General features: G+C 42.6%; 1 protein-coding gene across 1 annotated transcript in view; it reads right to left on the bottom strand.

Moving 5' to 3' along the window:
• The window catches only part of setx (senataxin), a 122,846-nt gene that overhangs the window by 49,301 nt on the left and 58,143 nt on the right, over window positions 1-15,402 (bottom strand). Inside the window, exons 9-11 of the mRNA XM_039762571.1 lie at window positions 11,107-14,784; window positions 3,429-3,537; window positions 169-330 (exon numbers count right to left, since the gene is read on the bottom strand). Of these exons, the coding sequence (XP_039618505.1) occupies window positions 169-330; window positions 3,429-3,537; window positions 11,107-14,784 (3,949 nt within the window). The remainder of the gene's footprint in view (window positions 1-168; window positions 331-3,428; window positions 3,538-11,106; window positions 14,785-15,402) is intronic.

Here is a 15,402-nt window from a genome sequence, read left to right as displayed (position 1 = left end):
TTTACACAAACTCAGGAACTTTCTAATTGAAGGAGAGGATGACGGCTAACAGTCTGAACCACTGGCTGCACTATCAAAAAAAAACATTTACAGAGCAACGGCACTTTTGTTTTTAGGGAGCTCTTAACACATTAAAAAAAAAAAAAAAGAGAAAAGGGACTGAAGTACCTGTGACAACCGCAGACTTGGAGACACAGCCAACATACGGGACGGACTCCATTTCTCTCTCATCGTTTGTATATGGATTCAAATACTGAGGAAGCCACAGGAAGACCATGTCATCTTCTTTGGGATACAGCTGTCTCTGCACCTGGCTGTTATTCAGGGTCGCTTAAATCAAGGCAAAAGAAAGAGAAGCTAGACCTCAAAAGGAACACCAGATATGTCAAGTTATTTTATGCAAAAAGCACAATCTGTACTGTACGTTGTTCACACACCAGGCCACTGTGAATGGCACCAGTCAGGTTTAAGAAAAATATCCAATTTGGTGGGTTTCCGTTTTGCACAAACCCAAAATCCATGCTGCTGAATCCCAATCCTCTTCTCACTACCACCTCCTCTCAAGGCCCAGCTGCACCAGGTTTTACAGCAAAACTCTTCACGTGTGTGACATTGCTTTTTTTTTTTTTTTAAAAGAGAATAAGAGACTAAAGTAACAATTTGTTTAAAATATATTTTAAAGGATGACTAACAAAAACTACAGTTTTCCACAGATTAGAACTGTGTACTTAAGAGGTGTGAAGCAGCAAAATTTGAGGTTAATTACTTCATACAAATGCACAGATGGGTGACATTCGGATTCTCTCCGAGACTAGTCAGGACAGTTTCTCACACACACACACACACCTCAAGAGCAAACATAAAAAAAACGCACATCACATACCGTTTTCACTAAATTTGGAAGAGACACAGCGAGGAGTACACCGACTACCCGTTTACTTCTTTCACATCCAAAATCACTTGCAGTGATGTACAAGGCACTGCTCAAAAGGCTGCACATTATTCATAAAGGAATTCCTTCAATGTTATTAATGCCAGTATGCCAACAGTTTCAGTTACGCAGACTCTTTTTATTTAGTTTATTTATTTTTTTAAATAGGAGGACATTAGCCTACTCTGTTTCAACATACATCTGTATGTTGCAGTATACAATCTTATAAATCATATCTGCCCATTTACAAAGGTTTTCCAGGTTTGCCGTTTCTAATGCAGTTCTGGAGAATCTCGCTCTCATAACAACAAGGAGCCACAAACTTTACGCTATTATGGCTAACAAGATTCAGGCTGCAAGTCAAGTAGTCACCAAAGGTGTGATGATCGGTTTTGTACCCTTGTCCTGTCATACTTGCTCCTTAACGGTACATGTAAATGGGTTACATTTCTATCACAGAAAGTAGAGTTCCAAGTGATTTTAAAAGTCCATTTAGGCAGAAAAAATAAATAAATAAAATTGCCACATAAGGTTACACATACTAATCAGGAGCTACAGTGTAGTCACATTCTATTGACGTGGGACCTTCTGTGACATCTTCCATTAGGGCAGAACCTCACACATTCACTCCAAGGACAGCAATTGCCCTTTTAAAGCCAGATGGCCGTTACTGCTTAGAAGGTTTGGCAGAGCATCCACCTTAACACGCCATGTATTCTGCCATAGCAGCGTGTCAGCTACAAACATGCACATGGCTACTGACGAACACAAAATGTAGTTATCTTTCTGGGTGGCTTGCATCAGTTTTCTTCTTCTCAGTGTATCATCATCAATGGAAATGCTGTGGAAACTCCACTAGAGAGGTTTTTATTTAGAATTTGAACACAGAGAGCCATACCCATGGGGTAACCAGAAGAAGCACTGAACCTTTGACCAGACGTCCCAGAAGTAAAAAGGAACACGGGTGTGAAGAGGGCCTACTGTCATTAGAAGACAATGCAACCCAAACATTAGAACAGCAGCTTAACCATTAAGAGAGGGAGCTCTGCTACAGCTCCTGGCTACACTAAGATCAAGAAGCCGTCAAAAGAGAGGACAGCGACAGTTCATCCTCTAGCTAACCTCAACCACCTCAATGACAAATTAAGGTGCAGCTCTGCAAACCATCCACTTACCAGACCCTGAGCATCACCTAAGCACACATCACGAGACCACCTTAGTATTAAGCAGGGCTTGACAACATTGTGAAAAATATTTTTTTCAGATAATCATTCAATATCAACAATTAGATAATTATATTAAAATTTGATGCTTAATTTTAGGTTTTTAAATCAAGAAGAAACCAAGGCTGATTTATTATGGTACGATACTCGGAACTGAACATTACCGAGTTTAAACACCTTTAACATTTGCTAGAACCACCAACAGTGGTACGAACATACAGTGTCTGCAAAACGTATTCAGCCCCTTAGGAGTTTTCACAATTTGTTATCCAAGTCTCCATACGGACACATTCTCTTCATGCCTGGCGTGTTCTTTTGTCTTCATTGTGTTTGTCAGGCCACCATACTGACTCACCACAGGATTCAGAGGCCAAATTTATGGCATTTCATTTACTTTGCAACCATCAGACTGCCCTGACTAGGCATACATTTAGTGTGGATGTGCTCTTCAGAAAGAACTTGGGTATGGGCAGGCTTCTCTTTTCACTGACTAGGGGGCTTCATCCCCTGCTTGCTTTGCTAAACCACCACCACTTGCACTTCGCGCCAACCACTTCGCATCTCTGCCGCTCGCATTGTAAAAAGGGGGGCTAAACACAGCCCAAGGAGACGCAATCACTCCTCTGACACCCCTCTTAAATGGCGATGCAAGGGGAAACCATTTTTTTTTTTACCTCCTCTTTGCTCGATCAGCTGCTGGCTTGCTGCTGCTGTGCCACATGATCTGCATTGTGCATGACACACTTTTGTCATGTCCATATATTTGATCTCCTTTCACTTTTAAGTTTTCGTCAATATCGCATTGAATTTTGATTCCGTGTTTGGAATTACATCGTGCCAACGTAACGTATAACTGCCTCCAAGTAAATATCGCTTCTTTCTCTCTACAAGAAATGTGTCCGACATAACCACGCAGGACTTTTCCCAAAACTCTCTGCAAAGGTTCTTGTTGTCTCGTGGGGCATTAAAGTGTCTCAGACAATCACTTCTCTTCACCTTCCAAGATATATATTTTTATTTATAATAGAGAGATGCAATAATCGCCGATCCGTTCTTCTGGCTTGTGCACAGCCGTTAGACTGCACTTCATCAGGGTGAGAACATTTGCGTGCACCAAAACCAAGAGCAGAAACGAATAATTGGAGGAATACGCTGATCCTGCATATTGTAACAAAGCACACACAGACAGACAGACAGACAGACAGACAGACAGACAGACAGACAGAGAGAGAGAGAGAGAGAGAGAGAGAGAGAGAGAGAGAGAGAGAACTCACCTGTAAAAGTTCCTAAGTAGTATTTATATGGACACTCCACCGTTTTAATGGTCAAATTTGTTTCATATGCTTTATTGGGTTTGCTATTCCTCAACCACTCCTGGACCATCTGAATGTAAACAAAAGAAATGAAACATCTGATGAGAAGCGATTTATTTTTTATTGAATTTATTCATTCAAACAAGTCAAAATTAACAAATTAAATTCACTTCAACCCCCACCCAAGAGAGGAAGACCAAGAGCCCGAGTAAAACTAACAGTAGAAAAGGAGGAGTAGAATCATTCCTATATATACTGTATATATATATAAGCTTATTTTAAAATGTTAATGATTAGACCTTGCCAGGTTTTTAAAAAGTTTTGAACAGATCACAATAAGTGAGAATTACATTTTTTTCCAATTTCAAATACATAGAACATTAGTTACCCACCATCTTAAAAGAGGTGAATTGGGATTCTTCCACTTGAGCAAGACAAGTCTACATGCCAATAGTGAAGTAAAGGCCTTGATAGTTTGTGTGTCCCTCTCCATTTTAAGCCCCTCGGTGAGCCCACCACACACAACTGTTAGTGGATTAGGAGGGTTGTGACCCCCAAGGCTGTCCGAGAGGCATTTAAAGATTTTGGTCCAAAATGATGTGAATTTGGTGCTTGTCCACAACATGTGGCACAGTGAGGCTAAAGCTCGATTGCAATGTTCACAGGTTGGATCTTGGCCTGGAAACATTTGACAATTTTAAACAAGATGTGCTGGATAAAGATTTTCCCACTGAAGTCTGTGATATTTGAAAGGATGGGACTTTCATATGTTTTAATACATTATAGAAAGTCAAAGACCAGGCATGTCAAACTCACTACCATCGGTGGGGCGCTAGGAACCTGCCATACATGCGTCAGCAGGCCGCACTGTAACAAATACGATTATACTATTATACAAAGTTACTGTAGCTTTTTTTCCATTACTGAAAACTTTAAAAAATGTAATACTTAAACTTTAAAGAAAAGCAATTTATTTCCGTACAATTAGAGTCTTAGCCTCTTAGCTAGGTCCTTATATTCATTATATTATATTCATTGCTTACATAGGAGTCTTACAGTGCAAGATTTCTTTCTTTTGTCCCGACACTTGGCATCTCGTTAGTAACCAGTTCATCAATATTGGCCTTGAAATCTTGTGCAGATGCAACTTTTACGAGGGATGAAAGGTGCTCGACAGTAAGTCTTGAGCGATGTGGGGTCTTGGTAGCTTTCATTAACAAAAACAATTGCTCACAAAGTTAAGTGCTTCTGAAAATACAGTACTCTCGATGCCAACTTACAGATCTGCACATACAAGGGTGGCAGGTAAGCATACAAGCCTGGCAAACCAACTTCGTTGTATTTTGCCATCAGTGTGAACTAAAAATCACGAAAACGGTCACGGACTTCATTGCTCAGTAATTCAAGTTGGAAAACAAATCCTCCAAAAATCTAATTTTACTTTACTAAGTTTATTTCAAAGGTTATATTGTAAAATTAGCCGATATGCAAAAAGCCCCCTGACCTACACTAATTTTACAAACTCAAAATCACAAAAATTTGTTAACAAACAACTCGCCAACTTCTCGTGTCCACTTCAGATCTTCAGCTGTAGTCTGCACTAACTTTTTTACAATGCTAGCACAAAATTACATAAAACTAGAGCATAAAAACGTGAAAATATGCGAGCTATTACTACTCATGATGGTCAGTTCTGCCCAGTGGCCAGTCTCAGCAGCCCAGCCAGTAGTGTAGTCTAGCAGGGACAGCTCTAGGCTCGTGGCGGCCCTGGGCAAAGAAAGAATTGGTGGCCCCTTCGCCCGCCAATGTCAATACGGTATCTTATGCACGGCGGATGGCCATGTCCATTGCAGAAACTGCATAGCCGTCTCGTGCTCATGACACGCTTCTATATGTGCGTGTCTGTAATTTGAAAACCAAGTGGCGGCCCATGATATTTTCATTATGGCAGAACGTTATAATACCACATATAGCTTACTGCTCCAACTTTAGCGACATTAGTAAATATAGCGTACTAACTAATTAACAAGAAACACAATGTTTTTCGGCTGTGTCGTTATTTTCTCTTTCTGTTTTATATTCAATATATATTGGCGTGGCGGCCCCTGGGTTTTGGCGGCCCTGTGCAGGTGCACAGATTGCACCCCTCTTCACACCCTGCGCCAGGCTGCTGCAGCCTAGAACTTCAGTTGCAACGCCGCGGCACATTTACTTTGGTCAAAGTTCGTGGCTATACTAGCTGAAGAGGTTTCTAGTATCGTAATGTCCTGGGAAAACACGCTTTGTCAGAAGACAGAAGTAAGAAAAGACAATAAGTAATGCCGAAGATGCAGAATGACTCAATCTCAAACGATAGTAATCATTTTGTACAAGTTTAGTGCCAACTAGGATTTCTGTTGCGGGCTGCGGGTTTGACATGCCTGTTCAAGACGGATCAATCTCTCTTCTGGAACAGAAATTGGCGAGAGGGGAGGAGAATAGTGCAGATTTTGTTTAGCCAAGTTTCTAATTTGATGGGAAGCTAAACTTTAACAGTTTAATTTGTAGGATGCAAAGACATTATCTCGAAAGTAATTTAATCCCATACATTTTACAAAACTATCAACAACCAAGTTTGAGAGGGTCGGGGAGAGAAAGGGGTTCTCATGCAGAGGCTCCATATTCTGAGTGAGTGAAGCACAATTGGGTTGTTAGTATATTGACGACAACTTCTATTTACTGGAGCACAAAGCAAGAAATATAAAGAAGTTCTGCAGGATTGTCTCTATTGCGGACCAAGTCTGTGTCTGCTCATCTATTTGTGTCCATGTCCAGGTTTTTATAGTTTGTACGTTTGCTGCTCAGTAATACGACTGAAAGTTAGGTACAGCCATGCCACTTCCTGTTTTAAGTCTTTGTAGGGTCGCCATGTGGATGTGTGGATGTTATGAATTCCAAATAAATGAGGATATGATTGAATCCAATTTCTTAAAAAATGATCTACTAATGTATATGGGGATGCATGGACATAGAAAGAGAAGCTTAAGAAGGATCTTCATCTTGACTGTTAAATATCCCTGCTAAAGTGAGATGGAGGGTAGACCATCTATGCAAGTCTTGTTCAAGTTTTTTCCATGCAGACAGATATTTAAACTTATCTGTGATGATAAATGGGAAGGTGTCCAATCTAATGTAGTGAGCTGGAGAGTTCATTGGGAGGGAAAGCACACCTTTATTCAAATTAATTTTGAGGCCAGATATCCTTTGAACTTCTGCTAGTGCTGTTCGGACTGCAGGCACAGTATTTTGTGGCTCTAATACATACAGTACCATATCATCTGCATATGGTGATATTTTCTGTTCTAGGCCTTCCTTGATAAGCCCGTTTATCTCAGAACCATTTCGAAAGTGAACAGGCAATGGCTTAATGGCGATCACAAATAGCAGTGGTGACAGGGGGCATCCTTGCCTAGTAGCACATTCTAGATTGGAGTAGACTGAAATAATGTTATTACAAACTGAAGCTTCTGATTGGTATACAGTAGTTTGATCCATGCACGTATGTTTCGGCCCAAACCCAATTTTGCGCATTGTAATGAAAAGGTAGACCCATTCAACCATATCAAATTATTTTTTCTACATTTAGAGAGAATAAGATCTCCGGGGTGTTCGACTTTGTGGATAAATAGATTACATTGAACAGGCGTTGAAGATTAGAAGCCAAGTGTCTGCCTTTAATAAATCCAGTTTGGTCTTGTGATATCACCGAAGGAAGCACTTTCTCCATCCTTCTAGCTAGGACTTGAGAGTATCTTAACATCACTATTCAGAAGCGATATTGGCCTGTATGATGCACATCCTTGACTTTCTTAGGAAAGATAGTAATTAATGCTTGGAGAAAAGTTTGAGGCAGAATGTTATTGTCTCTGGCTTCAATAAATAATACTAAGAGGGGAATTAACTTAATTGAAAAGATTTAGTAAAAATCGGTATGGTAGCCATCAGGGCCTGCTGCTTTCCCACTCTGAAGCGAGTTTATAGCGTCTAGTTGCGAGCCAGAGGTTTATCCAATTCTTCTGTGCTAAGAGCATCTACTTGTGGTATGTGTAATGAATCGAAAAACGTATTCGGTTATGTCTGGTCTTCTTTACTACAAGTCCTTATATTCTACTCAGTTTAGTCTCTAAATGTGTGCATTATATGTTTATGGTCAATGATTTTTGTCTCTGTCCAATTACCGAACTTCCGGCTTGTGGATTTGTTGAGCTAGGATCTTGTTAGCCTTCTCTCCTTGTTCATAGTAATGATCTCGCAATTTAAAAATGAGCTGCTCCATTTCTTTTGTTGTCAAGAGGTTGAGCTCCGATTGCAAAGCCGGTCTGTCTTTTCTTATAAAAGGACCTCATTTGGGAACCTGGCGTGTTCTTGATCTGTTCTGGTAAATTCCCTGATGAACTCGGATGCCTTCTTGGTATCGGATTTATTTTTGTGGGAGAAATATGAAATAATCGGTCCTCTTAAAAAAAACCTTCAGAGTTTCCCCAGAGTATTTCTGCAGAGACCTCAGAGTATGTTTTTTTTATTTTTTATTTTGAGACAAAATTTGCTTGGATATAAATTCAGTACAATTCTCATCAGCTGACAACAGCGAGTTAAGAGACCAGCTGCGAGACGAGTACATGGGGCATAATGATGATCAGAGGGGTGTGGTCAGAGATAACAATGGCATCATACTTGCAAGATTTGACTGTGAGCAAAAAATTGTTAAAGAAACTTTAAAAGGGCAAATCAGCTGGTGACGACTTACAGGAGAGGGCTGAACAACAAGGGCTTGTGCAACAAAGGACCCTAAAGTCCTTAGGCGTGGTCACTGATGGCAAACAACTGAAGATGATGATAATAAAAGAAGCACTTCCTAAGAATTGCTGAACACGTGTTGTGAAGTCATGCATTAATCGAAGCATTTTTTTAGTATTTGTTTATGCCTATAGATAACTGTAAGCAGAAAGGCCTAGCAGTTATGTCAAGAAATAATGGAAGTAATACAATAATAATTTTTTGCATTTCTAAAGTGCTTTTTTTCACTACTCAAAGCATTTAACAATTGCAGGTTGAGGGTCTTACTCAAGGGCCCAACAGAGCAGAGTCCCTTTTTTGGCATTTACGGGATTCGAACCGGCAACCTTCCGATTGCCAGTGCAGATCCCTAGCCTCAGAGCCATATACGGATATGGTACACTGAGGTTTTCATCTGTAAGGTCAGTATGCACTCGTCCCTCCAGACTTCTTTACCCGACAGGAATGTTCTTAACATCGTGTATTTACTTGTATTCTGAAATTGCCTTCTTCGGTAATAAAAAAGGGGCACACATTCACCATTGTGCTCTCCGTATACAGTAGATAATTAAATGGTGCATGGATGAACATCATGTGATTATTTCTGAGAGTATGAATGAATCAATTGACATATCTAGTAAGCAACTGAACTAAACGAGTAAATTTAGCATAACGTAGGATACTTTACGGGGTAGGAGCAGATGGACATTTTGCAAAGACACCGCTGCAGTTTGACAGAGAGAAGAGGCTTTAACAATCAAACCACCATCTTGCTACAAGCTAAGTAGAGCGAAGACTGTCGGCCACCTTCAGTAAATGGAGCTCAGTCTCACTTTCGGCTTCTGTGTATCCTTTTACTGTCTTCAAACGTTAACTGCCCTTGTTGATCAAGTGTAACATTTTGCTCAAGATTGTAAGAAGGCAACTGACTTTGCCCCACCAGTCCATGAGCTATAAAAGCATTCGGGAGATTATCTACCCGGGCAACACAGCTCCGACTCTGTAGCATGCCCGCTCTCCAGGAACTATGGCCAACAGCTACATTCTTTTGTCTCTTAAACGTGCCACTGATTAAACAGGGAGGCCCAGCTGGCACCCCGACATTTCCTCTTCACTTGACGCTCAGCATACCCTTGACCAACAAAGATACATTTAAAGACAGGATTAGGGTTAATGCTTCAAAAGTAACTTTTGTTCTGTAGTCTAATTACATTTTAAATTAACATAACGCAATACTTATTTTATTGAATTAAAAGCACATATCGCTATGAAAAACTGCATTATTTCATGGACTTGTTGGCTTGTTTCACAAAGGCATTGCCCGCTTCTGTCAGTGTGTAACACGCATGCATGCTCAGGCCTTCTGGTAACAGCTGGGAGGTTAAGCACGGGCATCAAGTGTGGAGAAGACAACACATCATAGGTATACATTCAGTCCTGCATCTCCTCCGGGGTCACGGGGTGCCAGTGAAACTGTCCAGGGCGTAGTCGTTTACTTGGTTTTACTGAATGTGATTTATGCTACACCAGTCCTTTGCAGGGCTCAGTCGCACACCCAAGTGTGTTGCATGCAATCCAGGAACAGAGCCCCCCTAATAAACTGTTCATTTAGTCTGAATCCCACTATTTCCTATAAATACTCTGAAATGGTGTGATCTGGTGGCGCAGCGTCTAGTGTTCATACCACAACGCCAAGGGCTCAGGTTGGAGATGGAGGTCATTTACTTCACAGTACATTAAGTTTAAAACACAGGCAAGTTCTCAAACATGGCCGTGTCCCTGGTCAGCTTCATATGCGGCCTTAGGATTTAACAACAAATGCCAGCCAGTAAAATGTAATTTTTGTATATAAGTAACGCAGAAGTAGCACACTGTTTGCAATGCATTACATTTTATAATACATAATTATACAACAGTTACTTTTTGTAAGTCATGAGTAAAATAACGAAGTTTAAACTCCCCAACACTGCACATACATTGAGATTTGGGGTCCATCCATTTGTTTGTAGACGGAGAACCAAAAATACAGAGAGGATATTGGACTAATATGGGTTATTCTTCTTGTATATTATAGATAAAGACTTCCAGACTAAAACACAGAATGGTAGCATTTACTGTATATTTAATATACAAACACAGTATGGGGGAGGGGGGTCTTTGTTGCATTTAGCCACCCAATTCTAGCTGAGCAGAAAAGTACTGGGAAAAACAGAGTTGACTAAAGTCAGCATTTGGTCACACGCCCTTCACACTCAATACGTCTGCTGCTCAACAAGGACACCAAGGGCTTGAATAAAGTTTGCGTGTCCGCCCCGCGTCCATATCGGTGTGTGTCCGTGTCTCACAGCCCAAACTGGCGATGCTAAACTGACCTCAACATCTGTGGGTGTGTGTTCTCCATGTGATGTACTGAAGTCCTGACCAGTGATTGCTCCTGCCTTGGCCCCACTGCTTGTGGGAGCTCCTCAATATAAGCAGCTTCAGAAGATGGACGGATGCTTTGAATTTTTTTTTTTTTCCCCCCATACAACCCCCATGCCCGTGTGACGCTTGCTTTAGCTTCAATAGCAGGTGACAATGCAACTGCCCTCTTTTGGTTTAGCGCTGGCAGACTGAGACAGCTTGCCAACATGTCGGAGCAGACATGCTTCCCCCATTCCATTTACAACTATACCCATCACTAACCTGGAACAAATTCAAAATTGCTGTTTGTTAATCTGCCAGTAACATCATTTTACTAAAAGATCAAAACTTAAGACATTCCCAGCTAGGCCATTAAACTCCATAAGCACCAATATTGGCAAACAGAGTAAGTATCGCTCACCTCCTCAAACGTGTTCATCATCAGCAAAGGGTAAAACGTACAAAAGTACTCCTCGAAGGACTGGAATCTGTCCGGTACCTCCTTTGATGGAAACTTGCACAGATGGTCTGGAGCTCCAAACTGAGGAAAGTTGTCAAACATCTCATAGGACCACTTCAGGATTTCTTGTATGAAGAATTTGGGGTCAAGGTTGGCTGGGAGTAAGGAGGTGGCTTTAGGTGTGTCAGGGTTCTGATGCATCACAGGCCTGGGGATGGACAGAACGGGGTTTGGGGGGATGCTGACCCTGGGCGATGCATTACTTCTCATTTCACGCTCTTGTCCATTAACCGGTTGAGGCCTGGAAGGAGCGGGCAGAGCTGTGCTGCTCCTCGAAGGCAAGAGTGGACGAACAATTTTTTTTAAACCAGCCGTTTTTGTGGGTTTCTCCAGCTCCTGAGCTAAGGTAGCACTTCGACTGGTGGAGGCGTAGATCTTTGTCGTGGAAGGTTTCAGAGCTTTCTGCTCAGATATGGGCAATCCGGGCACAAGGAATACATGCGCATCTTCCTTTGCTTCCACTAGTGGTTTTAGAGCTGCTAAGCCTTCTGACTGGACAGCAGCAGGCTGGTCATTTGCAGGTTTAATGGAAGGCCTCAGACCATACAAGTCGCCCACAGAGCCTTGACCTGCTGGAATATTCTGGTTGACATAAAACTCATCTGAAGTTTCTACCTGAGAGCACACTTCCATGTCAATGGGATCAAGCTGGGTCAAATTCTGCATAAAATCATCATCATCATCATCATCTCCTACTGCTTTACTGTTTTCCACACCAGGCTGATCTTTTTCTCCTGCTAGTGGAGGATGAAGGCTCTGGTCACAACGTACTCCTTGCTCTGGATTATCTTCAGCAGAGGTACCAGCCTGCTTCATGTTGTCATCCTCGTCCTCAGAATCTGGACCAAGCTGAGACAGAGGAAAGAAGTCAATGTCTTTGTACGAAGCCTTTTTCACGTCACTAGACATCGGCTCAGCCTTCTTCGGCGGTGGAAGCTTCGGTGATGCCACATCACTTACCTTGCTGACAAAGGAGTTACTTTGGCAAGGAATGGCTTGCTTAGGGGGTGCAGGTGCAGAAGGGGGCATTTTTGAAGCCTTCTGTAAATCCTTTGGTCTGCACTGTAGGAGAAACTGGAGGTCCTGAGGATTGATCTTAGATATGCCCTTGCCCGCTGACTTCGGAGGACGGTTTCCTTTACTCTTTCGACTCCTCCGGCTTCGATTTTCTATTTGCACATCTCGTCCTTGCCTACGGAGCTCTTCAATGCTGCTCAAGGAGTTTCGAGACACCTCCCCCTGACGTGGTTTCTTCTTCAAGCAAAGCTTCTCGGTAATACACAAGTCTTCCTGTGGACGTACCTTTTCAGTGGGCACAACCGCAGATGCCGAGGCAGTGGGTGGCATTTTTTCCGATAAATGGGATGTCGAAGGAGAGTTTTTCTCAATGCTTTGAGGAGACACCTTACTGGCCTTTGACGTTTCTGTTGAAAGGCACGTAGTTGATTTTGCAGGTTTTTCTGGTTGTACAAGCATTTGGGTTTTCTTATACCCGTCTGGGGCACAGATGGCTGCAGCTGCTGCTTCTACACCAGCACTTTTCACACCACAGAGCTTCCTCTGGTGTGTGCTTTCTCCCAGGGGGCTCACTTTGGCTTCACTTTTGTTCGTAATCGCTACTGATGCAGAAGATGCTGAACTGGTATTCTGGTTAAGTCCCTCTGCACATCTAAGCTGCTCTTCAGCCTCCGCTGCCACCATTTCAATTTGATCATCTGGCACATAATCGGTATCATACCCCCAGTTATCATACATTTCAACAGGCACTGGGCTCGGAGCCCCTGTGTCAGTGGAGTCCTTCAAGTTCCCATCACTCTTTTCCCAGGCCGAGTAGATGTCTTCTTGAGTTTCATGTTCAAAAAACTGGGAATCGCACTCATAAGAGGCATCATAAGAATTTAGGCCAAGATTTTCTTCACTAGTTTTCTCGGCAGCTCGGCCATGGGAAGACCCCGACACCTCCTCTGGGTTTGCATTCGAGCGATTGTCCTCGGGTTCCTTTTCAGACAAGCCGGCATCTTCATCAGAGGAATCAGATATTACGATTACAGGATCTTTGACGGCACTTACCTCCGCCACTGCAACATCGTCGGCCTCCAATTTCTTTTTCATTCGTTTCACTTTTCTCTCAACTCTGTTCGGACACTGCATGGAGGACTCCTGGCTTGAGGTGTCTGGAAAGTTAAAACTTTTCGTCAGTGCAGCTAAAGAGAGGAAGCTCAGATCTTTATCGACCTGGGAAGGAGTCAACGTGTCCTCACCGTCCGTCACGTTAGCAACTTTTTTTCTTAAATTGGATTTTAACACTGTCAGTGGAACATCATCATCGCTGCTACTTCTCATTTCGTCATCACCCAAGGGCTGCTGCTTGCTGGGTGGCCATTTGGGTTCTTGCTTTATAGTTCGGGGCACAGCCGATGTCTCACCCACAAGGCTTTTCTCCTTCTGTTCTTTGGTGCCGTCGTGGCTCGAGGCGCGTTTCTCACTAACAGAACAATCTTCGACATTTTCCTTTTTGATTTGAGAAGGGGATATTACCTTGGAAAGTTTAGCCAACAGGTCAGTCGAATTCAGTTTGGATTTCAAGTAGTTCAATCTGTCCTGGACGGAAGCGTGCGAGTCAGACACAGATTCCACATCTTTATTGAAAGCTTTTCCTGCCGAGCTGCAGCTCTTCTCATTCTGCTTTGCAGGCTTTGTCTTCTCGAGACGAGAATGCACACAATACTCTTCATCCCAAGGAGGTTCTTTTTTAAGATGAACACCACGTTGTTGGTCCGATGGAGTACCGTGCTGCTCATCTTGGCAGTCAAAGGGTCTTTGTTCAGATTCTCTTCTGGCGTTTTCATGCTTCGAGTTCAGAGCGGGTTCTTCAGGAGGCAATGTGTTCTTCACCGAAGGCACAAGATTTTGCATGTTTTTAACGAGCGACATTAAACAGCTCTGTAGGTCTTGCAATTGAGCAGGACTGAGATTCCATCCTTGATTGAAGCCTCTGCGCATCTGTCGGTTCAACATGTCCAAATACTGCTTGCAAGAAAGTTCCGGATACAGCTGGCAGCCATCTCTTAGAAGGCTGCGTATTAACTGAATGCAGGCCTGAGGGACCACGCCAATCACCTGAGGGTGTACGGATGTGGTCGAAGACACTCGTGAAGAGCTGTCCGTGGGTTGGCTAAAGGCTGGGCTATAAACGGTGGCACATTTCACAAGCACTTCAATCCAGCAGTGAGAAGTGTACCACAGCAGATTCATGCAGTTTTTACTCCGGTGGAGTTCAACAACAAAAACTAAAATGAGGACAAAAAATTCGGTGACTTTATCACAATGCTGAAGCCGTCCAGTTAAGAGGTCTTTGATTTCTGTGTGCAGGTGGTGAATGATCTCTCCAACGTAGACCACACTCAGCGAGTTCAGATCCATGACGGACCGGACAAACGGGAAAAACCACAAGAAGGTGCTGTCATGAATACGAATGTCCTGACCGATGTCGGACTGGAGCACATTGACAAGAGACTGCATTTCTTCGTACATGACTATGCAGTTCTCAATTCCCATGGGGTGTCTGTTGGCTGCATCCTGCAGGGAGGGACAAAAGGTTTACAGTTTTAACCAATCGGCTCCAAGATTAAATGAATACACACAATAAACCTCCCAAAAGAAACAGAAGGCCTCAAGAATACATGACAACATCTAACAAAACAGCCTCCTGAATGAGCACCACTACTAATTAAAAAAATAATATCATCACACATACGGGCATGAAGCAATGTTTTTAGATCTTGAAGGCCGAAGTCAAGTGCTGTAAGTCTGGTGTGGCTTCATTAGAAGCTAAAAGGCAGGGATAGTAGCTGTGGATGTGACGAGGGGTGAGAGATGCCATAGGTTTAAACTTAACGGACTTCAGTGATCTGTTCCATGGTAAGGCACAATCTCATCTATGGCCTTTGAAAGGGGACTCCCGCCATGACCTCCGAAATGCAATAGTTTACAGGTGCGTCTGCGTCCATTGAATGGTGAAGTCTAAACTCCATCACCTCTGCCGCTGTCCAAAATGACTTAAAATAAACATTCACGTCTGCCGACTTTAAATTAGAACTCCCGACTGTTTAAGAAGCCTCCAAAACATTTGTGCTGCCAGATCATTTCTTACACTGTAAGCACCACAGAAAACCCCAAAAGTAAAAACATTCAATT

The sequence above is a fragment of the Polypterus senegalus genome, chromosome 9 (assembly GCF_016835505.1).
Source record: "Polypterus senegalus isolate Bchr_013 chromosome 9, ASM1683550v1, whole genome shotgun sequence".
Classification (NCBI taxonomy): domain Eukaryota; kingdom Metazoa; phylum Chordata; class Cladistia; order Polypteriformes; family Polypteridae; genus Polypterus; species Polypterus senegalus.
The sequence above is the reverse complement of the archived record's forward strand: the minus strand, read 5'-3'. Positions and strand labels throughout refer to the sequence as shown.